A 23,791-nucleotide genomic window follows, 5' to 3' on the forward strand; every position below is an offset into this window, starting at 1 on the left:
ATTCTGGCCATTCTTACATTATTCTCACTTCCTTCTTCTGTGAAAAATCTTCATTTTTACACTATCATAACCTCCACCACCCATCGCTCATGCAGTTCAAGGAAGGGATTTTGTACTTAACTTCTTCCTTTTGTTTAGTGTATCATTTGCTTTTTTTGTACTTTTAGAAGAAATAGTTTAGAGTTGTCAGCAGTTTTCATGATAAATTATTGTAATGTTCACAGACTGTATACCATACATAGACACCATATGGATCCCTGAATTGTACAGCAATGTCAAGACTGCCCTAAAACACACATGTAGATGGGGAGCTGAAGTTTTTCTGAATAAAAACACAATAATGAACAAAAAATGTAACAGTATTTCAATGGCATAGAGTGTTTTGAACTCCAAGTAGATCAAAAACTATTGAGTAATGTGTTTTTGTTCTTTTTTATCCTAAAAAATTGCAGGCCCGTTCACTTGTATGCGTTTAGGCATTTGTGCCCTTCTCAATATGGTGCAATCATTGACATACAGTATCACAGCAAAAACCAATATCTGTTGGTTATATCATGTTTATCGAACAGGTAACAGTTTAGTATAGGACCAATTCTTACTTTTAACTAATTTCTTATTAGCTTACATATTGGCTGTTTATTAGTGCTTATTAAGGACATATTAATGCCTTGTTCTGCAAACCATACTGTACATCCCTTAACCCAACATCCCTTACAACAACTACCTTATAGCTATTAATTACCAGTAAATTAGGAGTTTACTGAGGCAAAAGTCATAGTTAATAACCATTAAGTGTTCCCCATATTAAAGTGTTACCATGTGAAGGCACATGAACCCCAATACACAATCACACTGTAAATATGAGTGGGAAACTCTTTGCGACCCGCACTTTAAAAAAATATTTGTTGGTTCAACTTCACCGGGTTGCCTTAAAATGTGTAATTTAATTTATCTTAAAAAATATTAGTCAACTAAATAAATATGTCAACTAATATTTTACAAATAATTTTTAGGTAACCAGGTAACTTACTTTTTGAAGTTGAACCAACTTTTGATTTGTCATAGTGAGTTTCCAAAATTGGAGGGATGTCAGTGAGAAACAGCAATAAATGCAATACATTACTCCGTGTTTTACTATAAAAATTATTAATAATAAAATAATAATAAATAATAATTAATCCTAAAGTATATTTCAATAAGAGAGGGTACGCCACCATCTAACTTCAACTACACTGACTTGAACGCATCCAACTCGTAAATACGAACTTCCCAGAAGGACTTTAATGCACCATATGTTCAGGTTAACTTGAAAATCCACCTGGATCAACACTCCTGGCAACTCATATATTTTAGACATACATATTTTACTCTGTTTCTGAAATCACACAACGTAGCTGTTGTTGGCAACCCTATAAAGACACTATGTACCCCATTTGATATTGAGCCACACCCCAAATCATTATAAATCGAGTAGAAGTATCAAGAAGTATGACATTTTTGCTCATAGTCAATAACATATTTGGCTTAAATAACTTTAAAATATATTATGCTGATCATTTCCAAATAAAACCTGTCTGATTTTTATGCATCTGTTAAGTTTATTTGAAGTTGTGCCTGTGTTCTGAGACTTGATTTGTTGTTGACTGGTATACATTGGGCTCTGTGAGAGTAATAGAGGTGTTTGTGGATGTTTCAGGTATGTGCAGGTGTTTGGCAAACTGCTCACCCATCAGATCCATATGAATCCTTCCCCTCTCTTCATCCACCACATTGATCTCCATCCCATTCCTGACTTCCACCCTACAGGTGAGGAAAACACGCATACATCATCTGGGCAGTTTTTTTACACACCAAGTTACGTTAGTTGTTTAATCACCCTGTTGGAACTAAAATACTAGGGATGCTCTGATACAAAATTTCTGTGCCTATACCGATATCCGATTACTTAGAATGATATCTACCGATACCGATAATTTCACTTTTTAAACAAATTTTTAAATTATTACATCACGAAAGCCGCAGAGGGATGCATTTTTTGCCCCTTTTGATTGCCCTGATATAATCTGCCCTGATCATCGGCTGTTTATAAACAATCAGCCAATGTACGATATTGAGAAATAATGCTTTTATCTGTTAGTACCGATTATAGGCCTATAAATCTCTGCATTATATTCCTTTAAAACTCACATAACACAGGCTGTTTTTGCCCGAGCTCATGGAGGCATACTACAGGTGGAGCGAGTCATGCACAAAACATTTCCCACAATCTCTGGACAATTATGATTCACCGTATGTTTTGTTTACATTATTTGTATTTACGCACCGATTGCCAACAAAACACAGACATTTCATAAAGTTTTACTTACCATATGTGACTCATTACCCGGTTGGGGCAGCCCTTTTTAACAAAATCCAGTGTTTAACAAACACACACGCACAACTCCGTTGCTATCCCGGAAAAACAAACTATATCCATTGTTTTCATAATACTGGGTTCTTTGGGAATCTGAACAAACCATCACACACTTCTTTGGTGATGTTAATTTCATGTCAGCTCTTGGTTGGTCCGTGCATGCGCTACTCTGCCCATATAAGGACTTCCACTGTACTTCCTGCACTGAAATTGCCCATAAAAGAAATAAAGCAAGATTGTTACGTATGGATCTTTATTGTAGTACACTTTCTGGAACGTGTACAAACCCTGGCGAAGTCATAGATTCAACTGCTTTTTTGACACTTTTCCTATGTTTAGCATGAGGAATCTAACTCTTAAACAGTTTTAATAGGTCAGAATGCATGAATGGCTTTAAACCCCCCTCGAATTCCTGAATTATTCCTCCTTGGTGGTAACGGAGAACAAATGAGAACTTCTGTCTAATTTGATAACGTCACATTTGTCTCCTCTAGAATTTCAGAAAAGATCTCAACTTTGTTTGGACTTGCCACGATATAAAAGTCTGCAATCGAAAACCGAGATCTTAATACAAAAGCTTGTCTAAAGCAATTCATCCAAATCTAATCTTCCAAATCTAAGACCAGATTATCTTAGCTAATGGCCTTGACTTTAGCCCTAAACTCTTATTGTGTCAACTGTCAACAAATATTTCTCCTTAAGCCTTTTGTGTGAAATACTGAAATATGTTTAAAAAAATCTTTCACAAGGCACGAAACTTGAAACGTAGGGGTTACATTTCAATGAAAATAATCTCTTGCAGTATCAGGTCAATTTATGGGCTCCTGAGTGCACAATCACTGCTTCCAAGCCTTCTAAATTATAAAACGGAGTATTTGAAATTTCTTCCTGGTTTGTTTGTTTTTAGAGTACCAACTGTTTATCAGAGTCTACGAAGGCATGCAGACAGTATACACATCAGAAGTACAGTAAGACACTGTAAATCATATTTAAATACAATATGAAAAATCCTGTAATGACATTTTGGTAGTAAAATTCTGTGTTTTGTGTATGACTTGTAGTCAGGTTGTCATAGGTGAGATGAATAGAGTATGTTTTCTTGTGGAACCCCCACAGATGCTTAAGGGTGATATTATGGTAAGATGTCTTACTCTCACGTACACACGCACAGTATTAACCATTTTCATACCTGCATATGTGTTTTTATTCATTTGACATTTTTTTGTCTTGCAGATTGCATGTTATCAGAAAGCTGTTTCACTGCAGACTCATGAGATAGTGTTTCAAGTGCAGCTTCATATGGGCACTGTGTCTGGACACAAACTTTCCTTTCAGAAACAAGATCTTGATCATGCGAACAAAGGTAACATTTACGAATTTACTGTATGTGGCCCCAAAAAGTATTTGACAGTGACAGGGGCGTAGATTACACGTGGGATGTCCCACCCACTTTAAAACAATAATAATTTCGTCCTGCACTTTTTTATTTATTTGTATTTTTTATTGTGTTCACGACATGTTGAGGTTTTAATTGAGTAATGTATTTTAATGCAGAGTGATAAAACATTTATTGAGAAAGGATGACGTTCAGGTTTCCATGGCAATCAGTCACTCACTTGTCACGTCATCATCACATGCCCTAGCTCGCACCCGTGGTCCCGCGCTGTATCCAACATTCACAGAGGTTGCGTTGAGTTCAAAGCGGCAAAAAAATCTTCACTCCTTTTTACGAAAAAGTCAAGCAGCGTACGTTGGCATATGGTATCCAAATTGTGTTGCGCAATATTGAGTAACTCTGCCTGTTGCTATTGTTGAATAAATAGCAAATATTGTTGGAAGTTATAAGGAACAAATTGCTGCTGGACAAACGTTTACTTATTTTCTGTGTATTTTCCTTAATTCTCTTGTCTTTTGTTTAAACAATTATGTTATCAAAACCCTTCAAATAAGAATAAAGATAATGTTGAACTGTGATTTTACAGCGTTTACAGCATCTTTATAATAATCATAAAGCATATAAAGCAACAAAATGTATGATTAAAAATTAAACCTATCAATTACACAAGGGTTTAAGGAATAGTCTATCCATTTTCCATATTAAACTATGTTATTACCTTAACTAAGAAGAGTTGATACATCCCTCTATCATCTTAGTGCGTGCACGTAAGCGCTGGGGCGCGCTGCGACACTTCGATAGCATTTAGCTTAGCCCCATTCATTCAATGGTACCAAACAGAGATAAATTTAGAAGTGACCAAACACATCAACGTTTTTCCTATTTAAGACGAGTAGTTATACGAGCAAGTATGGCGGTACAAAATAAAACGTAGCGCTTTTATAAGCGGATTTAAAAGAGGAACTATATTTTATGGCGGAATAGCACTTTTGGGAGTACTTTGACTCACCTGAAAAATCCGCTCCCCTTCTCCCTCTCATAATGGGATAGGGAGAGTGTTACTGCGCCGAGTCGAAGTACTCCCAAAAGTGCTGTTCCGCCATACAATATAGTTACCCTTTTAAATCCGCTCAGAAAAGCGCTACGTTTTATTTTGTTCCACCATACTAGCTCGTATAACTACTCGTCTTAAATAGGAAAAACGTTGATGTGTTTGGTCACTGCTAACTTTATCTCTGTTTGGTACCATTGAATGAATTGGGCTAAGCTAAATGCTATCGAAGTGTTGCAGCGCGCCCCAGTGCTTACGTGCACGCACTAAGATGATAGAGGTATGTATCAACTCTTCTTAGTTAAGGTAATAACATAGTTTAATATGTAAAATGGATAGACTATTCATTTAACTAAATACAAACAAACAAACAAACAAACAAACAGCTATAACACTACACATGTCGCACCCCCCACCACTTTTGAAATGATGGCTACACCCCTGGACAGTCATACAAATACTGTTTTTAAGGAGCAAAAGCTATTATGGGACACAATAATGCCTCAAAATGCTTTTGTCCATGTATATGAGTCTGTGTGACTCACCATGTAGCAACTGTAGCAAGTGTTATTTTTTGTAAATAATGACAGGCAAGACACATGATGACAGGAATACCTAAGAAACACACACTACAAAATATCCCCGCAAGGTTAAAAAATTACTGGTATTACTATCTTAAATGTTCCCACACCACAGGGATAACCACGTGCACTATGGAAACCTTACACAATCAACTCAAATGTAATTTAATCAAACAGAATCAGAAACACATTCATAACTGTTTACAGTCGTCACAGATACATCAGCTGTCATCATGGAGCGGTGTGTGTTGATGTTCCCGCATCACTGTGAGACATCGTTTTTCCATCTCTTACCACCGCCATCATTTACTCCCTTCATTTTAGATCGGAGATTTCCAGAGGACGGTGTGGTGGAGGTGCTGTTTTCAGAGACTGCGGACAGAGATCCTCTTGCTTCAGGTATTCTTATTGAAACAAGTGTTAGAAGAGTTATTGATCTTTGCAGATTTCTGGTATGGGGAGTTATAGGTAATATTAACACACTTCATTGCATTTCAAGGTTGTGGCCACCGGAGAAACAGTCTAGTTGGTGTGATTGAAAATGACCCTGTGAACTCACTGACTGAGTGGGACTCTAGTGAATATGGTACATCAGGAGGTAACACGTCTTCTGACCCGCTAAATGACTGATAAAGACATCTTTCATTTTTCTAGAGTAGTGTTGAACAATGTATACTTTTTTAAAAACACACATTTTATATTCACTAAATATTTATTCAGTCTCCCTTATTTGCTCTCATTTTCTGATCATCTTCTCTTAATCATTCATAAAAACAATATAAAACACATTATATATTTGTAATGTATCCATTCCAATACATTATCACACTAAGAAATGGTAATGATTGTTGTTGGGTAGATAAATCCAAGGCACAAAGATGATCAAATAAGATTCACTTTTATTTAAAATAAAGCCAAACACTCAAACGTAAACAAGGACTGACCAGGAGCAGAACAAAGGCAGGGTGAGTGAGATAAACAAGACACAGGTATGAACAATGGAAAGATAGGAGAGGCTAATAAACAAGATAATTAACTAATTAACATGATAAACTAAGGGAAACACAAGAAACTAAAGCTAAACTGTGACAGTGCTCCCCTCTCCTAATAGGTGTGGCCACAAAGTGGTGGAAGGGGGGAACTAATTGTCCATAGAAAAGGGGGGAGGTCTGGGAGCAGGACGAATAATCAGTACGATACAGAAATAAGAGTGGCTGGTGGAGAGAAACACCAGGGCACGGATAACAGAGGGAGGAGCCAAGGTGGAGCTCTAGTAGGACTTTCGGGTGGAGTCTGGGAGCTGATCAACAGAAGCAGAGTTGGCAGAGGTGAAGACCCAGGCAGAGTCGAGATAACAACAGAAAAGACACAGAAGCCTAAAGTCCCATTTACAGTTGTGCGTTAACTCTATGGCGTAGCTACACCGTAGGTTATCCGTAGCCTGTGTGTAGCTCTGCGTAGCCTGACGTGCACCTTGCAAAATTTTTAACAGCGTGTCAGTTCTACGCGGACCGCAAGCCCTGTGATTGGTCCACTAGAACCCCTCCCATCAGGTAAAAAAAAACATAAGGCAGAACCGAAGTGCCAGACGAAAGCCAAGGAATTGGGCATAAGCAGAGAGCTGGGCGGAAGGTTCACAAGACATTTAAGAGTAGTCTGAACCAGTGGGGGAATGGGAGAATCAGGGCTAGGCAGAACTAGCAAAAAGTCCAGGAACAAAGCGGTGGGCAGGATACAGGCCGGGAACAGGTCATCCAGCATACCTATTACTGATAGCTGGGAAATAAGTCTAGGGGCTGGGACATGGGTGGGGACTGGCTAAGTGGAAAAGTCCATAAGCCAGAGTTCCTTAACAGGCTCTTGGGGGGCAGACAGACCAGCCTTATGATGGACATAATGGATGTACACTGTAGGAGGCTCTCGCTTTATGGTGGGAGACCATCTCATGGTCCGTGGTGGGCAATGGCTCATGCTCTAGTTCCTTAACGGCCTCAGTTGTCATTCTCAGGTTCTCCTCTGCCTCGCAGATGTTGAAGGGGTAACTGCAGTTACAGAGTACCCACTCCACGTACTCTGGAATATTCTCTTGAGGACCTACACTGGGCAGGCATGCCTTGTGTCCCTCATTGAGGCTGGAATTGTAGAACACAATCCAAGACATCCGGGAATTGATTAAGGCATGTCAGATCTAAAAAGTCATGTGTATGGTTTTCAAGAGAAAGTTTTTCCTGAACAAGGCAGATGAGAATAACTGCTGGAATAATGACGGTAGCTCAACAGAAGCAGGGTTGGAGACACCTGGTATAGATAGTATTGTACATGTACTATGTTTTATTATCCAACAGACTGCACTGTTTTGACACTCTTGAAGCTTTGAGTCTTAGTTCAATACAGTCAATGGAAGTCTCTGTTCTTCATTTGAGACTTCTTTTAATCATCACTACTTTTACTTGAAATAAAGTTGAAATACATAAACAATAGCATTAGACATCCAGCCCAACACTTACTTAAATGAGGACTGAATGGGAACAAAACAAAGGCAGAACTTATGACTGAACCAAACAAGACAAAGGTGTGAACAAATTAAACATAGGAGGGGCTTAAAAGCATAATAAAATAACTAATTATCTTGATAAACAAAGGGAAACCCAAGAAACTAAATCTGACGTTTGACAGAAATATTTTACTGTATCTGTTACCACAGTTTAATTTAATGCATTGGTGCAAGTTGAAAATTCTATTATTTTGATTTACTTAAACCTTTAAGTCGCAACATTTATTTTATTTTTTATTAAGTCGTGCTGACATAATAATCATAATAATGTTAATAATAATAGTTACGTAAAGTTAATACAGTATTGTGTGTAACTTAAATATCTGTGTTAGTTTGATTAAAACAATAAAAAAACTCAATGGTTTGATAAGTTCAAGTTTTAAAGCATATAAAGTTTTTTTTAAAGCATTTATGCATGGAAAAGTTAAAACTCTGCATGTTAGTTGTTTTAAAAGCTGAAAATTGTGTTTAGCGTCTTCATTCATCTAAACTTTATCTAAAGTTTGGTACTACATGAAGGATGTCTGTTTTATTAAACTGGATTTCCAGTTCTTAGTATGGTTTGCATGGGACTGAATAATTAGGTTAAATGTAGAATAGTTGTATTTTATGCAATCCAATCAAGATGAGAAGAGAATGATACTTTAGCATTAGCATTCTGTTCTTTTGATATAGATAAGTTATCTTGAATTTTTGATTTATCAGATCTTGCGAATACCTGAAAACACTGAATGTGGAACCGGTAGGACATCATCAGCAATGTCATTTGTTGAAACATTTACACTTTAATTTATACATTACTAGTTTGAGGTGAATTTTATTTAGATATATGACTTTTTCATGTCGATGTAAATGACATCTGCTCTGACGCGGTGATCACAGACATCAGATATTTCCACACAAAGTAGCTCACATACAGAAATTAACTCTGCAAATAACTGCAATTTTATGTTTTTTTTTTTTTTGTTAAACCCTTTAAAATGCTGGTTTAATTTCAACCTAGCATTGGGTCAAAAGGGACAAGCCCAGCAGTTACAGTTAAACCAAAAAATGTATATATTGATTAAAATCATGTAAAAAAAATCCTTAGAACATCTGAATCTTTATGAGAAATTAAGTGTAATGATTTTGTGATTATTTTGTAAAGTAAGTGTTAATAAAAAATACCTCAAAATACAACTTAAAGTAGTTTGTTAATTTAACATAATTTCATTAGAAGTTGTCACAACTCAACAATATGATGCAATCTGTTGCGTTAACATTTTTGTTGAGTCTAAACAACATATTTCAGAGTGTAATTTTTTTGGTTTTCTGTAATGTTGTTCATGTGGAGGCATGTTACAGTGCGGTCTATAAACAGTACCTCTTGACATACTGCAAACACAAATCTTGGCTTTGGATTCACAGCCCACTCAGGGAGGTGTTTTTATAGTGCTAGTGAGATTTCATAGACCTTGTGTAAGACGGAACAGAAGGCACAGCATTGCATAAAGGCACAGCATTGCCGTTTTATTTTTATATAAAACAAAAATGCACACAGAAGGGTTTTAGACCTAAAACAAAGTTTTTTAAATCAGAAGTCTCTGTAACGCTCTAGTAATATTTGGTCTGGAAACAGGAAGCACATTATCTGTAATGCATCTATTAAATCTGGTCACAGTTTGCTGAGGTTAATTGGAACATATGAGAACATTCTGGACTGGTCATGGTGTGTGGAAAGTTTAACCTTCTACAATAATAGTTAAGTTCTTGTATGTGACCCCAATCTAATCCTGTATGACACAAGGTCTCCAGGCCAGAAAGTTCTCAAAATACTACAGTATAAGTAGACAGCTGCCGGTTACCATACAGTACCAACACAGTGCTTTAAGATAATGCTGGGGTTTTTGTCCTCGGAGTTTGTAATTACTGTAAATGTTCACGCTGCTGGAGTAAATGAACTATAGTGAAAGAGGGCCTGTTTAAAGAACTGTACAAAAGTACAAGCCTGAAAGAAGAGATGGTGGCTTATATATTTAAGGTCTCACATTCACAATGGGGGACTGACATACACTACCAGTTTTTGCTTGATATCTTTTAGACATAAGAAATGATACTTAAGTAAAACTAATTCTATATATTCTTAGAGATGCCCATACTTGAAATGAATGGTCTGATTTTGCTTATATCGGAAGCATTATTTTTAATATGCATAATACTTTACACAAATGTTGGGTTATTTTCAACCCAAGTGTTGGGTCAAAAAGGGACATGAAAACACACAGAAGTGGTGTGCACATCAAATAAACCCAAATTTGGGCAAGATGCAGGAGAACTGGATTTGCAATCAATTACAAAATGAAGTCCGCACACTGAGAGATACTGCTCCATACAAAAATGTATTTAATTAAAAGGCAACGTTTCGACCCTCAGGTCTTCATCAGGCACAATCTCAATAAGTGAGGAACATCTTTAAATACATAACAGGTGCTCACCTTAATTAGACATGCTCACTAAGAAGTCATGTGACAGAAACAGATCATGTGACAGAAACAAATCATATGACAGAAACACTCAAAATACATATCATATAACATGAAAACAAATAACAAACATTTAAAAATTATTATAGAAATGGCTTGATATCAAAATCCTCATTCAATAATGGTGACAAAGTATTTAAAGAATAAATCCAAAAACATTCTCTCTGTAATAATTTCTTCTTATAGTCTCCACCTCTTGATGGTTTGGTTACCTTTTCTATGCTGATGTACTGTAACACACTGACATTATGACCCATTTGCCTAAAATGAGACGCTATGGGACTACGCATATCACCGGTCCTAATGTAGCTGCGATGTTCACAAATACGATTACGTTATTGTCTGGATGTTTTACCCACATATGCAAGACCACACGGGCAGCGAATTAAATAAATAACATGGGTAGAAGCACAGGTGATAGTGCCCCGTATCGGAATATCGCGACCAGTGCATGGATGACTAAAAGGGACATGCCCAGCTTGTTGGGTCGTAATTTAACCTATGCTGGGTTGTTTCAACCTAAAATGCTGGGTTGTTTTAGCTTATTGTTGGGTCAAATATAAACATTTTATGGGTTAATTCAACCCAACGGCTGGGCTTGTCCCTTTTGACCCAACACTGGGTTGAAAATAGCCCAGCATTTTAACAGTGGGTTCACACCAGACGCGGTAGAGGCGACAAAAACGCGCTATTTGCGTGCAGTTGGACTCTTGAACATTTTGAGTTTACTCGCTTCATTTGTGCGTGAAAGCTGCAGTCAAATTCTAGTAATTCGAGACATTCACGCAGAAGTTCGCCTCATGAGAGGGGCTTCTGCGACTCCGCTTGCTTCCTGTAATCACGTCACTACTAGAGCAAGCTCCTGATTGGTTAATGCGGCACGTTTTTCCGCCAAAGTTCAGATTTCATCTTGCGCGTTTCCTGCTCAATTTGCATCATTCGCACGAACTAGATGCGCGAATGAGGCGGATTTGCGTCTACCGGGCCACACTAAACGCCTAATTCCTCCAGATGCGTGTGAATGCGTCTTTACATTGACTTAACATTGAAATCACTCGCGCTTGTGAACGCAGCATTATCCTACGTACACACCAAACGCAGGTCATCACGTTACTCGCTCTAGATTACTCTCAGGATTTAACTTCGTGTCATGTGAATTTTTTGCTCAAGTTGATTATTTTCAACTTGTTTGAAGACGCATTTGAGGCGAATAGCGAGTGTTTTCGCGGTAAACTCGCCACCCATATCGGGTCATTCGCATCACCCCACGCGAGGATGCGTCTGATCTCATCTTTGCATTGACTTTGTATGTAATCCACTCGCGCAAATCGTTGAACTCGTGTCTGGTGTAAACCTACAGTTAGAGCACTGATTATTTTTTTATTGATTTACAAGTCATTTCAACTTACTATTATTTATATTGACTAGAGATGAGTTGTTATAACTTATAAAATATATTTAAAAAAGTCAACTTCATTTCATAAGTTGTAGCAACTCATCTCTTGTGAAGATAAATAATAGTAAGTTGAAATTACTTGTAAATCTAAGTTAATTCAACTAAAACAATTTAAGGCAGCAGTGAGTGTATTTTATTTATTCTTTTATTTAGTTTTTCCTCCAATATGTGTGTGTGACAAATGTAATTTTCCCTGACATGTAGAAAAAAAACTTTTCGAAGTGGCTCCTCTCATTCTGACACAAAAACAATTCAGGTTGGCTTTACTTATCCAACATCTTACCCCAGTGTTTCTGTTCAATCATGTTAAATCTCCAGTAAATCTTCTTCGTGGAATGGAATTCGGTGAATGTTTAACCCCATCAAAATTAACTTTGTTCTCCTCATCCTGTTAAACTCCAGTGATCAGATGGAAGCTGATAAGTTGCCTTTTCAGTCAGGCCTTTAAATGTCTTCTGGCTTGACAGAACCCAGTGTTTCACACAGTAAAGTTACAAACTCACGGCAAGCATTGGAAATTCCAGGGCAGGATATTTAAAGGCTGGGACTTTCTGTCTGTGAAAAATTCAATCCTAACAGCTTCATGTGTGTCTGTGAGTATGTGTCACACGGGACCGATGGTTGATGCACATCTGGTTGTGTGAGTCTGTTAAGAGCAGGCGTGTAATTTAAAGATACCTCACGGTTGAAACACAAACAGCCTTTACAATTTACAATGCATCGAGTCAAATATAGAATTACACACAAACACACACTTGTCTGTCTGTAATTATTGCCAGTTGTAGCGACAAACATTCTTGCACGAATGCTGCTGACAACCAAAAACGTTCTTGTTTTTTTCCTCAATTGAACTTAAACTTTTCTCTCTTTCTTGCCATCATTCATTTCTTTTTCCCGGCACTCCTTTTCTTTACTACATCAATACCCCCCTTATCTCTCTCTCTCTCTTTCTCTTTTCTGCACTCAATCTCTCCACCCACACATAACCCCGCCCTCGTGTTTACATTCCCCGCTCCATATTTGGAGAGCTCAAGGTCCTCCAAGTGTCCGTGTGTGTGCTCCACACCAAGCATATGTATGCGAGTGTGTGCGTGTGTAGGTGTGTGGAGAACACAGCTGTATTCTGAGTTGCATTGGCTGACTTGAACGGGATAAAGCTTTTCAAGCCAGGATTTTCACGGACATCGAGGAGGGGCACCTAAAAGGGGTTACCTGTGTGGAGGTGGAGAAAGAAAAAGAGAGGGAGAGAGCAGTAAAGGAGGGAAAAGGAGGAGGGAAAACAGTGTAAGGGGAGGAAAGAGAATGAGTAAAGAAAGAAGGAACTCGGGAGCTTTTATCACCTTATTGGAAAGAATGCAGGCTGCCCGTCTGTTTAAAATTGCATGAAGAGAGATAGAAAGCGACAGAGAGAGAGAGAAAGAAAAAATGGACACAATCTGTAAAGTCGCCTGCAGGATGATACGGTCAGAACTACTTTCCTTCCTTTTCAACTTTGTTGTTCATTCAGAAAAATGCTATTGATTGTTTTTTGTTGTGTCCTGTACTATTTAGTAAATGTGGTTCTTTCTTTTGCTTTCTGCTGTTGTTTTTTATGGTCAAAGTCATCTGTACATACCTTTGGGGTCTGACTTGAGAAGATGTTTCTGGAAAGCATTAGGTTTTGTGTATTTATGAAGCGGTGTGGGGTGTACTTTCAACAGGAATGTGTACTGCGAATTGTTTGCTTTGTGTGTTGAAAGCTCTTGCGATCACCTAAAACAGTTGTTGATTTGTAGTTGTTGCATAAGTCAATTTCAGAGTACTTTTTAGATGTTCTTTTCGTCTTAAATGGTTGATTTTTGAAGCGATAATAGATTTGGGGAGGATAGTCTGTTGCTGTTTAACTTGTTGATAACATATGCAGTTTGTTAATTGCATTAAAGTCTAATCAAAAGCCAAAGTCAAGGTTATTGTCATTCTGTCATGAGTTGATTACAATGTAACCAGATATTCATGATTGAGGAGGAGGATAAAATGTAAAAGTTTGTTTAAGAGATAATATTGATTGACCACACCGTAAAAAAACCTGCAACTTGATCAATTCAACCTACTATTTTAAGTTTTCGCTTGTGATAAGTTGACATAACTTTTAAAAACAAGTTAATTGTTTACCTTAAGTTAAAGTAACATAAAATAAAATATAATGTTGATTAGATATTATCTTTTACAGTGCACTATTCTGATTATTTGGGGGGGTCTTCTAGATATTTATTAGTTTCTAAAGGATGACAGTGGATTTACGGTTGCTTGGTGTGTGTTTTTGTGTGAGAGTTGTGCCAGCTGTGGCGTTTTATCATGCATGCCTGGTATTTCAGCCTCCTGAGATTTAACTGGTTAAGTTAAAACAGTTTGTGCATTTTCACAGGTCATTCTTCTGACCATTGTGAGATCCGAAAACAACCATGCTTTCCAAAATAGCATTTTATTCACAAACAGTGCGTTATAATAGCTAGCCTATATAACAATATTGTATTTCTGACCATATATTTAGAATGTACTCCTGTTTGTTTGTTTGTCTGTGTGTGTGTGTTTGTGTGTCTGGCTGGTTGTGTTTGTACAGCCTGCATGAGTGGTGGTTTCATTCTGAGCACTATATATGTGTTATCATATAATCAATGCTGCAAGGCTTTGAATGCGTATGAGTGTGTGATGACACATGATGCTATCTGTTCTGATCTGTGTTCAGCTGCTGTTGGCTGACTGATGTGTCTGTGTAAGAACACACACTGCGGCCACGCATATCTAAACCATATCAGGGTTACTGTCTGGTCTACCTGTGTGTAAGCGTGCAATGACTAAGGTGTCTATGACTCATTTCAGGAGTGGTAAAGTGGGAACCGTACCCCAGACTCTGACACATACTGTAAAGCTACTGGACTCATGTAGAGTGAATAGTCTAGATAGTGGCCACAGGTGTTTTTTTCAACATTTGTATTTGTGTGTGACCGTGGTAACCTTTTTTTTTTTACTTTTTCCAAGTTTTACACCTAAATAAATGTGAGTTTTTAGTTTTATCAGATTAATAAAAGACAGATCAGCTGTACCGATAATTTCTGAAAAAAGCAGAGCTCCTGGAGGTGTACCGTGAGTGGAGCGAGTCACAAGCAGGCAACACACACAAAACATTATCCAACTATCTCTGGATAACTTATGATTTACTATATGTTTATGTCATTTACATTATATGCATTTACGCTGCTTCACAGCAAGTAGGTCCCCTGGTTCAAGCCCCAGCTAGGTCTGTGTGGAGTTTTCACCCTGTGTCCGCATGGGTTTACACCAGGTACTCCAGTTTCCTAAAACATGGCAAAAACTGGAGATGCCGAATTGTCCCTCCCCCAACATGTGTATGGATCAACTTGTGTGGTTTAACTGGTTCTCGCCATGTATATAACCATAAATGCTGGAATGACGTTGTGGGGGGGCGGGTTAATGCTATTTTATGCATTTTGATTTATTAACACAGATTAAGAGTTGAAATTCTCATGCTAAACAAACACAAAGCGTCAAAAAAGCAGTTGAGCGTCTGACAGAGTATTTATAGGTCAAACTCACGCTTTCAGACTGATCTCACTGAAAGTCGTGTTATAGTCACAAAAAATTTGATTAATTTATTTGTGTCCATGGCACGCAATTTAGCTTTTTTTGTGTCTTGAGCACAAATGTCTTTTTTGTGTCACTCAGCACAAATTTTTATAAACATTTTTCGTGTCTGTGGCACGACTTTCTTTTCGTGTCATTTTATGGATTGTTTTCTCATAGTTTTTTCCTATTTTCTTACCATAGTAGCCTGGGGTTGGGGTTTGAATCACTTTCTGTTACATTTTTAGACATCCAAACCCCAAATCGAACCCCAACTCCAAGCGAGAATAGTTTAAAAAAAAAAAACATGTAGAAACCAATACATAAAAGTACATCCTAACCCAAACCCCAAATCTAACCCCAAGCGACAATTATTTAAAAAATAAGAAAACAATACATAAAATGACACGAAAAAAATCATGCTATGGACAGGAAAAAACTATTTATAGAAAAGTGATACGAAAAAGACATTCATGCTCAAGGCACGAAAAAGCTGAATTTAATGAATATTTGAAATTAATCAAATTATTTGTGACTATAACACGACTTGCCGTGAGATAATGTTGCCTCTTTCCTACAAGTTTCGGTAAGTTTTTTTTTTGAACATGGGTACCCGTTACATATAAGTGACCCCATTCCTTTTATGGGCACTTCCCCCAGAAAAGCACGCCCACACGTCAATCAGAGTGAGAGCAAGAATGACGTTGGAGGCCTCAGGGATTTCATGCTTACCCTGGAAACAATCGCTAAAGCTGATCTGTCTTTTATTAATCTGATAAAACTCATACTCTTCTGAGATATGAAGGATGTAATACTACTCTATAGGTACTCAAGATTAATGTAAGATAAGCAGATATGGCGTGTGCTATGTGAGCTTTAAGAATAAACAAAGAAACAAATATAAATTATTATTAGCTGACAAATTCACATGAGAATTACTTTCTCCACAGCTACCTATAACAAAAATCACTTATAATGCTTCACCACCACACAATCAGTGTCAGTGTAGTTACAGAGGTCAATAAAACAGAAAAATGACTCTGCGCACCTTAAACTTGTACTTATTGTTTTCTTCTGTTTCCTGCAGCACTGCCAAATCAAGGCACCCATTCCCTGAGCAGTGACTCTGGGCTCTCTAGCGCTTCCCAGTGGACTGGAGGACAAATTTCTGGCTTTAATATCAGCAATTGCTCTGAGGACCAAACCCAGCTCCACAAAGTTCTCCCTGAAGTCAAGATGGAGCAGGAACAACATTTTCTGGGCCCTATACCCCCCAATCGACCAGATGGAACATTTTACAACTCTAATCACTTAAATGGTGGAGCTATTTTCACAGAACGGGAAACAGACATCATAGATGATGACGATATCTCCGCCCCTAATAATACCATTCCGGCTATTTCAGGGTCTAAAGAAACACTTTCTTCAAGGGAGACGTTTGATTTGTCTTCACTTAGAAGTGAACAGAACGCTTGTCGAGGTGGAGATAGTATAAACATGAACCCATCAGTATCAACAGGATATCAGACACACATATGGGTGAAACAGCAGCAGTCAGTGTCTGGCAGTTCTTTCTCAAACACTCCATCAGACATCAGACCAGGACAAAGAGATGTGACGGAGATCCACAGAGATGTAAATAAAGCCTCAGTACCAGACAATGGCTTTCCAAAGGCAGAAAAGACTGATGAGTTTGCTACGCTTGCTTTGGATATAGATCAATCCATTGAACAGCTAAATCAGCTCATCCTGGACCTTGACCCAGAGTTTGAGCCAATCCCCACAAAGACAAGGGGCCACATGACCCGCTCAACCTCCCTTCATACCAATGGGAAGATTCACTCAGGTGAAAAGGCAAAATCTCACCAGTCAGGTAAGAGAAATGTTGGTCATTGACAACTTACTGTATGCACAAACTTTACTTAAAAAGTACCAAAAAGTGCCTTAGTAGGCTTCTGTTATGATTTATATAATATCTTGGCAATACTAGTAAGTTTTTATAACATGAATCTTTTAAGTACCCTGATTTACCATGTTAATACGATACATCCAGAGATGCAAAGATGCTTTTTGTGGTAGATGAATATGGGCCAACCCATGCTAATTCTCATATTTTGATGTGCAGCATCAAGTTTGATTTCAATCTTCTCTGATTTCAATCTTTGACATTACCTTACTCCGTCAATGTTCATGATATTTACTATTCATAAGGTTATGATTTTATGTAGAAAACAATAAGTCACAAAAAATGACTTTAGCTGGGTTTTCATTGGCAGGGTCTTTAATGATGTAAATCATACATTACAATATTTAAAGGAACAGTATGTAGGATTGTGGCCAAAACTGGTACTGCAATCACAAAACTTGTGGATAAAACTGGTACTGCAATCACACAACTGGTGGCCAATACACAACATGACAACATAAACATCAGTTGAGGGCTGCAAGTCCACTTTTTAAATGACAATATCCTGGCCGGACCACTGTTGTCAGTAATATAAGTATGTGAAATGAAAATGATTTCTTAATGTCTAGTGACATATCAGGGCCATTTTATGATTAATTGATATACATTTCTTACATACTGTTCCTTTAAAGGTGACATAGAATGATTGAACGGAGTATTTATCCTTGTTCTGTGATGTGACATGTAGACATTTTTTTTGTTTGGATCTGTAATGCCTTAGAAGCTTCCTAAAAACCTCTCTCAGATAGCTCTATTAGGGTGGGGGATTTTAAACAAGTGGTTTTGCACCTATTTGGCTCCCCCTACTGGCTTAACTTGCAATCTCATTACTGATTGGCTGACTTTGCTGCCACTCAAAAAATGTTGCCAATTATTTTAAAGTGGAGGGGCAGTGAGATGCCTGTGATGTCATAAGCATCAGTTTATCAGATTGGGCCGTTTTCTGGCTGACATTTCTAAAAGAGGAATTTCTATGAGACTGAGATGTTTAGCATGTCTAGCACTTTTTGTATGTTCGTGAATGCGGGTAGACTACCATTATTCAACAAAGACAAGGTAAAAATGGTTTTTCATTCTCTGTCCCCTTTAATGTCAAATTGCTATTGTATTGTCAGTAATTGATTACTAGGCAATAGTACCCTTTAAAGAGGTCCTAATGTCCTATTTAGGTCCAGTTATGTATATTGGTACCAAAAAGTGTACCTTTGAGGTACTAATCTGAAGGTGCAAAAGTGTACTTTTTGAAAGGGTACCACCCCAGTACCTTAGGGACCATTTAAAAAAAAAAAATTATCTGACAGTGTACTGTAACAGTATTGTTTTATGCGTTATACTGTACACATGTCAATCACTTTTTAAAAAACGTTTGAAGTTTCTGTTGGCAGGAATGTCATTTATGTTAATGAATACACACAGAGGTCCTCTATGTGCTTCTCCTGACCGGTTAGCTAAAGAAAACATGTTCCTGCCCGCACATTCATTTCAGTGAACGGATACGCGTGCGTGCACACAAAAGTGCCTTTGCTCGAGTATGTAAACATCCAGGTTCGATAAAGAGTGCTTGCATAGCGTAAATGTGACGTCTGATTGCCATAATTGTATTTTGCTGTGCGAAAAATACTGGCATTGACAAGAATGCAAACTATTTAGTGACACGATGATTTTTTATGGACTTCTCTGTTATATATTTATACAGTGATTTCTTTGCACATTGAACAGTTCTTATCGCTTTAATAAGTTTCCCCGCGCTTTTTCTGCCTTACACCTCGTATGTCTCCGGCCCATTGTGTTTCTAGATCCTAACAACATTTCTGATGGAATAGAAACTTTGGGAGCCCCAGGTCAAAGTAGCTCTTGACTAAGATAACTGGTATGGAGGTCTTTGAGTAGTGGGGTTGAATTGATCCTCGTGAATAGATATCTATGCACTGTGTTGTTGCTACTGTAGTGCGTCACCAGATATTTGCCCTGTGGTGCTAGTGTGTGTGTTTGAATAAACGCAGTGTAAGGGCTAAGGAATGCCTTTGAAGTGAACGTCTACTGACACAGTGTTTCCCCTTTACCGGGCCTGTATGAAGAATTTTGTTTGTTTTGTGTTGCACTGTTTGCCATTTGCTTGGTTTGGATTCTTGTTTTTATAATCATTATGAAAATAAAACACGTACAGATACAGTTTATATAGCACTGCAGAATGTCTAAGATGTTTTTGAATCATAAAAATTATACTTTGCTTTTATATAGTACCGCAAATATAGTCATTTCTGTTGGTAGCATTTTGCAATAAAGTTGCAAGTAAGTACCTGCTGAAACTGGCCACTTTATGACGAACACCTTCCGATGTTTCTCAGCATGCCTTGCATATTTCAGTTCTCAATCATATTGGTGCAATAATGTTAAAGTGATACACCAGCCAAATATTTAAATTACCCCATGATTTACTCACCCTCAAGCAATACGGGATATATATGAGATAGTAAATGTTCTTGCTCTTTCGATCTGTATAATGGTAGAAAACATGGATTAGGGAACTCTAACTTTAAACCCCACAGAGATAATCCATATGGCTAAAATGGGTTAATAAAGGTCTTCACAGGTAATCAATGCTATATTGTAAGAAAAATATCCATAGGAAAACCATCCCCTGTTATTCATTTATATAAAAACATGTTTTCACCCACATTCTGTAAGGGTGTGTAAATCTACGCTTTAAGAAATATTGGGTTATTTTCGTGGCTGTAGCCAGGGTTTGAAAATTAGTGTGGTCCAGGGGTGTTAAGGGTTAACAAAATCTCAATTGAAAAAATGCCCTAAAATACACTTTTATAAGTACACATAGTAAATGTAGATTTAAGATGAATTAAGATTAATTAATTAATATTTAAGTGTACACAACTGTGCTATTTTGAGACACCATTTATTTCAATACACCATTTAGTATATTTTTTCATCTGCACTGAAGTACTACTAATGCAGAACTTTAATTTTAATATTAGTATTAATATTAGTATTTAATGTTTAGCATTTCAGTGTAGTTTTAGTACATTGAAGTATACTTAATTTTTTGGTGAGGATCTAATGTATTCTGTCTTAAACTTTTTGCCATTTTACAATTTGTCTGTTTGTTTTGCTGAATGGACTGGGACTGTTTAAGGTGCTTTAAGCAAATTCACGCGTTTTAAGCTATAAAACATTTTTTGTTTCATACAGTAAACATCTCCTCACTATCTGCTAGCTGCCTGTCCCCTGAACACACTGTAAAAAACGCGGTCTCTGTAGACAGCCCAGGCTCCACAAATGGCAACAAAAACCAAGTGATCAAACCAACCACCACGACACATAACAAAAAACTGTTCCAGCCAATAAACGACATGAAGGATTTGGAAGTGGGAGACAGATTCACTTAGAGCGCCTTTAAATAAGGGTGGATTATTTTTTTTCCATGCAATGCTTATTATTGTTATCACAACAAGCAATATTATATGAACAAGAACTCTACAAGACACTGAACAAGAACTTTGTTTAGTGCTCTTATGAATGTTTTCAGGACTCCTAAATTGAATGAAACATAGATTTCTTAATGGTAATGTTCTGTTGATATTAGCTGTACTGTTTTACGCTTGGGGTGTTAAAATATTTTACATATTTCATTTAAACCCAATTGTTCTACAATTTTGTACCCCACTAATTTTCAGTTTTTTGTAGTGTTCAGTGTTTCCCATACATAGGCTCTACTTGGGCGCTGCGCCCAGGTAAATTGCGACCCGCCCAGGTAAAAAAAAATCATTTTACGAATTTCCGTATTTTCTGAACTCGACTGGATGACCCGTGTTTTGGAGAGAGCGAGAGAGAGAGAGAGAGCGAAAGATAGAGCGCGAGAGAGAGAGCGCGAGAGAGAGGTGGGGGTCGGGTGACCGTGAAGATGATGCACGCGTCATAAACTCATCATCCAGCGCGGCAAACTGGATCAACTGCAGCAGCACATACGGAGCAGCCAGGGAACACACTGCGACCAAAATGGTCGCATATGCTTACGTGCATATGTGTTTATAGCATCTTAAGTTGGCTTCATTTTGTGTGCAAGCACGTTGTGTCTCTCCCATTGAGTGTCCGTTCACGTGCTCTCTGTTTCTCAATGAATTGGGCGCGACGCGAAGCAACCTCAGTGTCACATTGTATCCTTTCATGTTTCTGAACTTGAGCAGAGTTTTACCATTAGAGGTCTTTCTTCACTGAGGACGCGGGACCCGTACGGTTCCGGGTTTATATTTTAAATGGTCAGATGGGTCCGGGTCGGTCCTAGTTCATTACTTCGGGTCCCAAGTCTGATTAATATTGTGTGTAAAACCCGAGTCGATCGGAGAACGGCCGTGAGCGCTACCGTGCTAAAGCTCGAGTGCTGTTTTAGCGTGCCTCCGGTTCCTATGGCGATAGCAACTGGCTCTTGTCACGACCACGCGCCGCTTCATTTTCTTTATCACATTTTTTAATCTTACTATTAATAGACAATATCTTTACTAAAATCTAAACAGTTAGCACAGAGATTGTAGCAAAAAGCAGTGCTAATACTGAACGAGCAAAGCTCTAGCTGGCTCAGGATATAAAAAATGCTAAGCTCTAATGTAAAGTCTGTCATCGGGACAGCAAGTAGACTTTTAAATCTGAAATAATTAGTGGATTAAGCTTTTTTTAATTGGCAAAAGAGAAATAGAAAGCAGAAGCAGTAAAAGTGCCTATCTTATAGAAGTTATTAACATTATAACATCAGTCACATTTAAAATCTATAGACCTGCACTGTCTATATAGGCTATAGTATACATAGTATTGTATATAATTGAGTTTGATAAAAGGGGTCATCAAATTGCTTCATATATCAGTGCAAAAACATAAAGTGTTTTCGTGGTGCTTTGACAAACAGTGTCAGCTTTGTTTATGGCAAAAAAAGTTTGGGGTGGTTAGATTAATGAACTATAATGTGAAATTAATATGAATGTTTTATAAATCAAAGTATTGTGTTGTGTCACACATTATTAGTTCTTTGTTACATGTATAGTAGACCATTTTTTGTCGGTGGATAATAATGATCGCCCTTTTCACCAGCTACCACCACAAGTAAATTTCAGATCTGTGGGAAACACTGGTGTTGATACAGTTAATATACTTACAAACACAAATATGATGATTACTGCTTTTGTCTTACCGAATGTACTGTAGTATCCTGTCAGCAGTAATAACCTACCCACGCTGAATGATGCCTTATTTGATAACTATAAGTTTAGGTCATTCAGTGTTGCCAGATATTAGTACAAAAAAAAACTAAGTAAGTTCAAACATTGTCTTTCAAAAAAAAAAAATCAGAGAAATCGCTAAAACTAACCTACACTTAAAGGATTAGTCAATTTTCTTAAAAGAAAAATACTTTACTCACCACCATGTCATCAAAAACGTTAATGTCTTTCTTTGTTCAGTCAAAAAGAAATTATGTTTTTTGAGGAAAACATTCCAGGTTTCTTTCCAGGATTTTTCTCATTTTAATGGATTTTAATGGACCCCAACACTTAACAGTTTTTTCAACAGAGTTTCAAAGGACTCTAAACGATCCCAAACGAGGCATAAGGGTCTTATCTAGCGAAATGATTGTCATTTTTGAAGAGAAAAATTAAAAATATGCACTTTTAAACCACAACTTCTAGTCTATCTCCGGTCCTGTGATGTATGCAATACATCATCATGTCAAGAGGTCACAGATGATGTATGCAAAACTACGCTCCAGTGTTTACAAGTGTGGAGAAAGGGGACCGTTTCGACATTGTTGTATGTCGAATTATACTAATTAATTGTCTTTGTGTCAGTTTATTGTTTAAAATGGTCCGCACTTCACAATTACGTGAGGTCGCGCTGGCGCGTCACAGGACCGGAAGTAGAGAGAGGTTGTGGTTTAAAATGTTTTTTATTTTTCATTTCGCTAGATAAGACCCTTATGCCTCGTTTGGGATCGTTTAGAGTCCTTTGAAACTCCATTGAAAAAACTGTTAAGTGTTGAGTTAAGTCTTAAGTGTTGGGGTCCATTAAAGACCATTAAAATGAGAAAAATCCTGGAATGTTTTCCTCAAAAAACAAAAAATTTTCTCGACTGAAAAAAGAAAGACATCAACATTTTGGATGTCATGGTGGTGAGTAAATTATCTTGATTTTTTTACGAAAATTTACTTTTTAATCATCACTTTATAAATA

At 37.5% G+C, this 23,791-nt stretch overlaps 1 protein-coding gene across 2 annotated transcripts in view; it reads left to right on the forward strand.

The window, feature by feature from the left end:
• tns3.2 (tensin 3, tandem duplicate 2) overlaps nucleotides 1-23,791 on the forward strand; it is a 54,565-nt gene that overhangs the window by 5,558 nt on the left and 25,216 nt on the right. For both annotated transcript variants that reach the window (XM_065257289.2, XM_065257290.2), the window contains exons 7-13: nucleotides 1,697-1,806; nucleotides 3,321-3,381; nucleotides 3,475-3,550; nucleotides 3,647-3,776; nucleotides 5,766-5,840; nucleotides 5,941-6,039; nucleotides 16,682-17,467. In XM_065257289.2, coding sequence (XP_065113361.1) covers nucleotides 1,697-1,806; nucleotides 3,321-3,381; nucleotides 3,475-3,550; nucleotides 3,647-3,776; nucleotides 5,766-5,840; nucleotides 5,941-6,039; nucleotides 16,682-17,467 — 1,337 coding nt within the window. The remainder of the gene's footprint in view (nucleotides 1-1,696; nucleotides 1,807-3,320; nucleotides 3,382-3,474; nucleotides 3,551-3,646; nucleotides 3,777-5,765; nucleotides 5,841-5,940; nucleotides 6,040-16,681; nucleotides 17,468-23,791) is intronic.

This window comes from Paramisgurnus dabryanus, chromosome 12, assembly GCF_030506205.2.
Source record: "Paramisgurnus dabryanus chromosome 12, PD_genome_1.1, whole genome shotgun sequence".
NCBI classification, from domain to species: Eukaryota; Metazoa; Chordata; class Actinopteri; order Cypriniformes; family Cobitidae; genus Paramisgurnus; species Paramisgurnus dabryanus.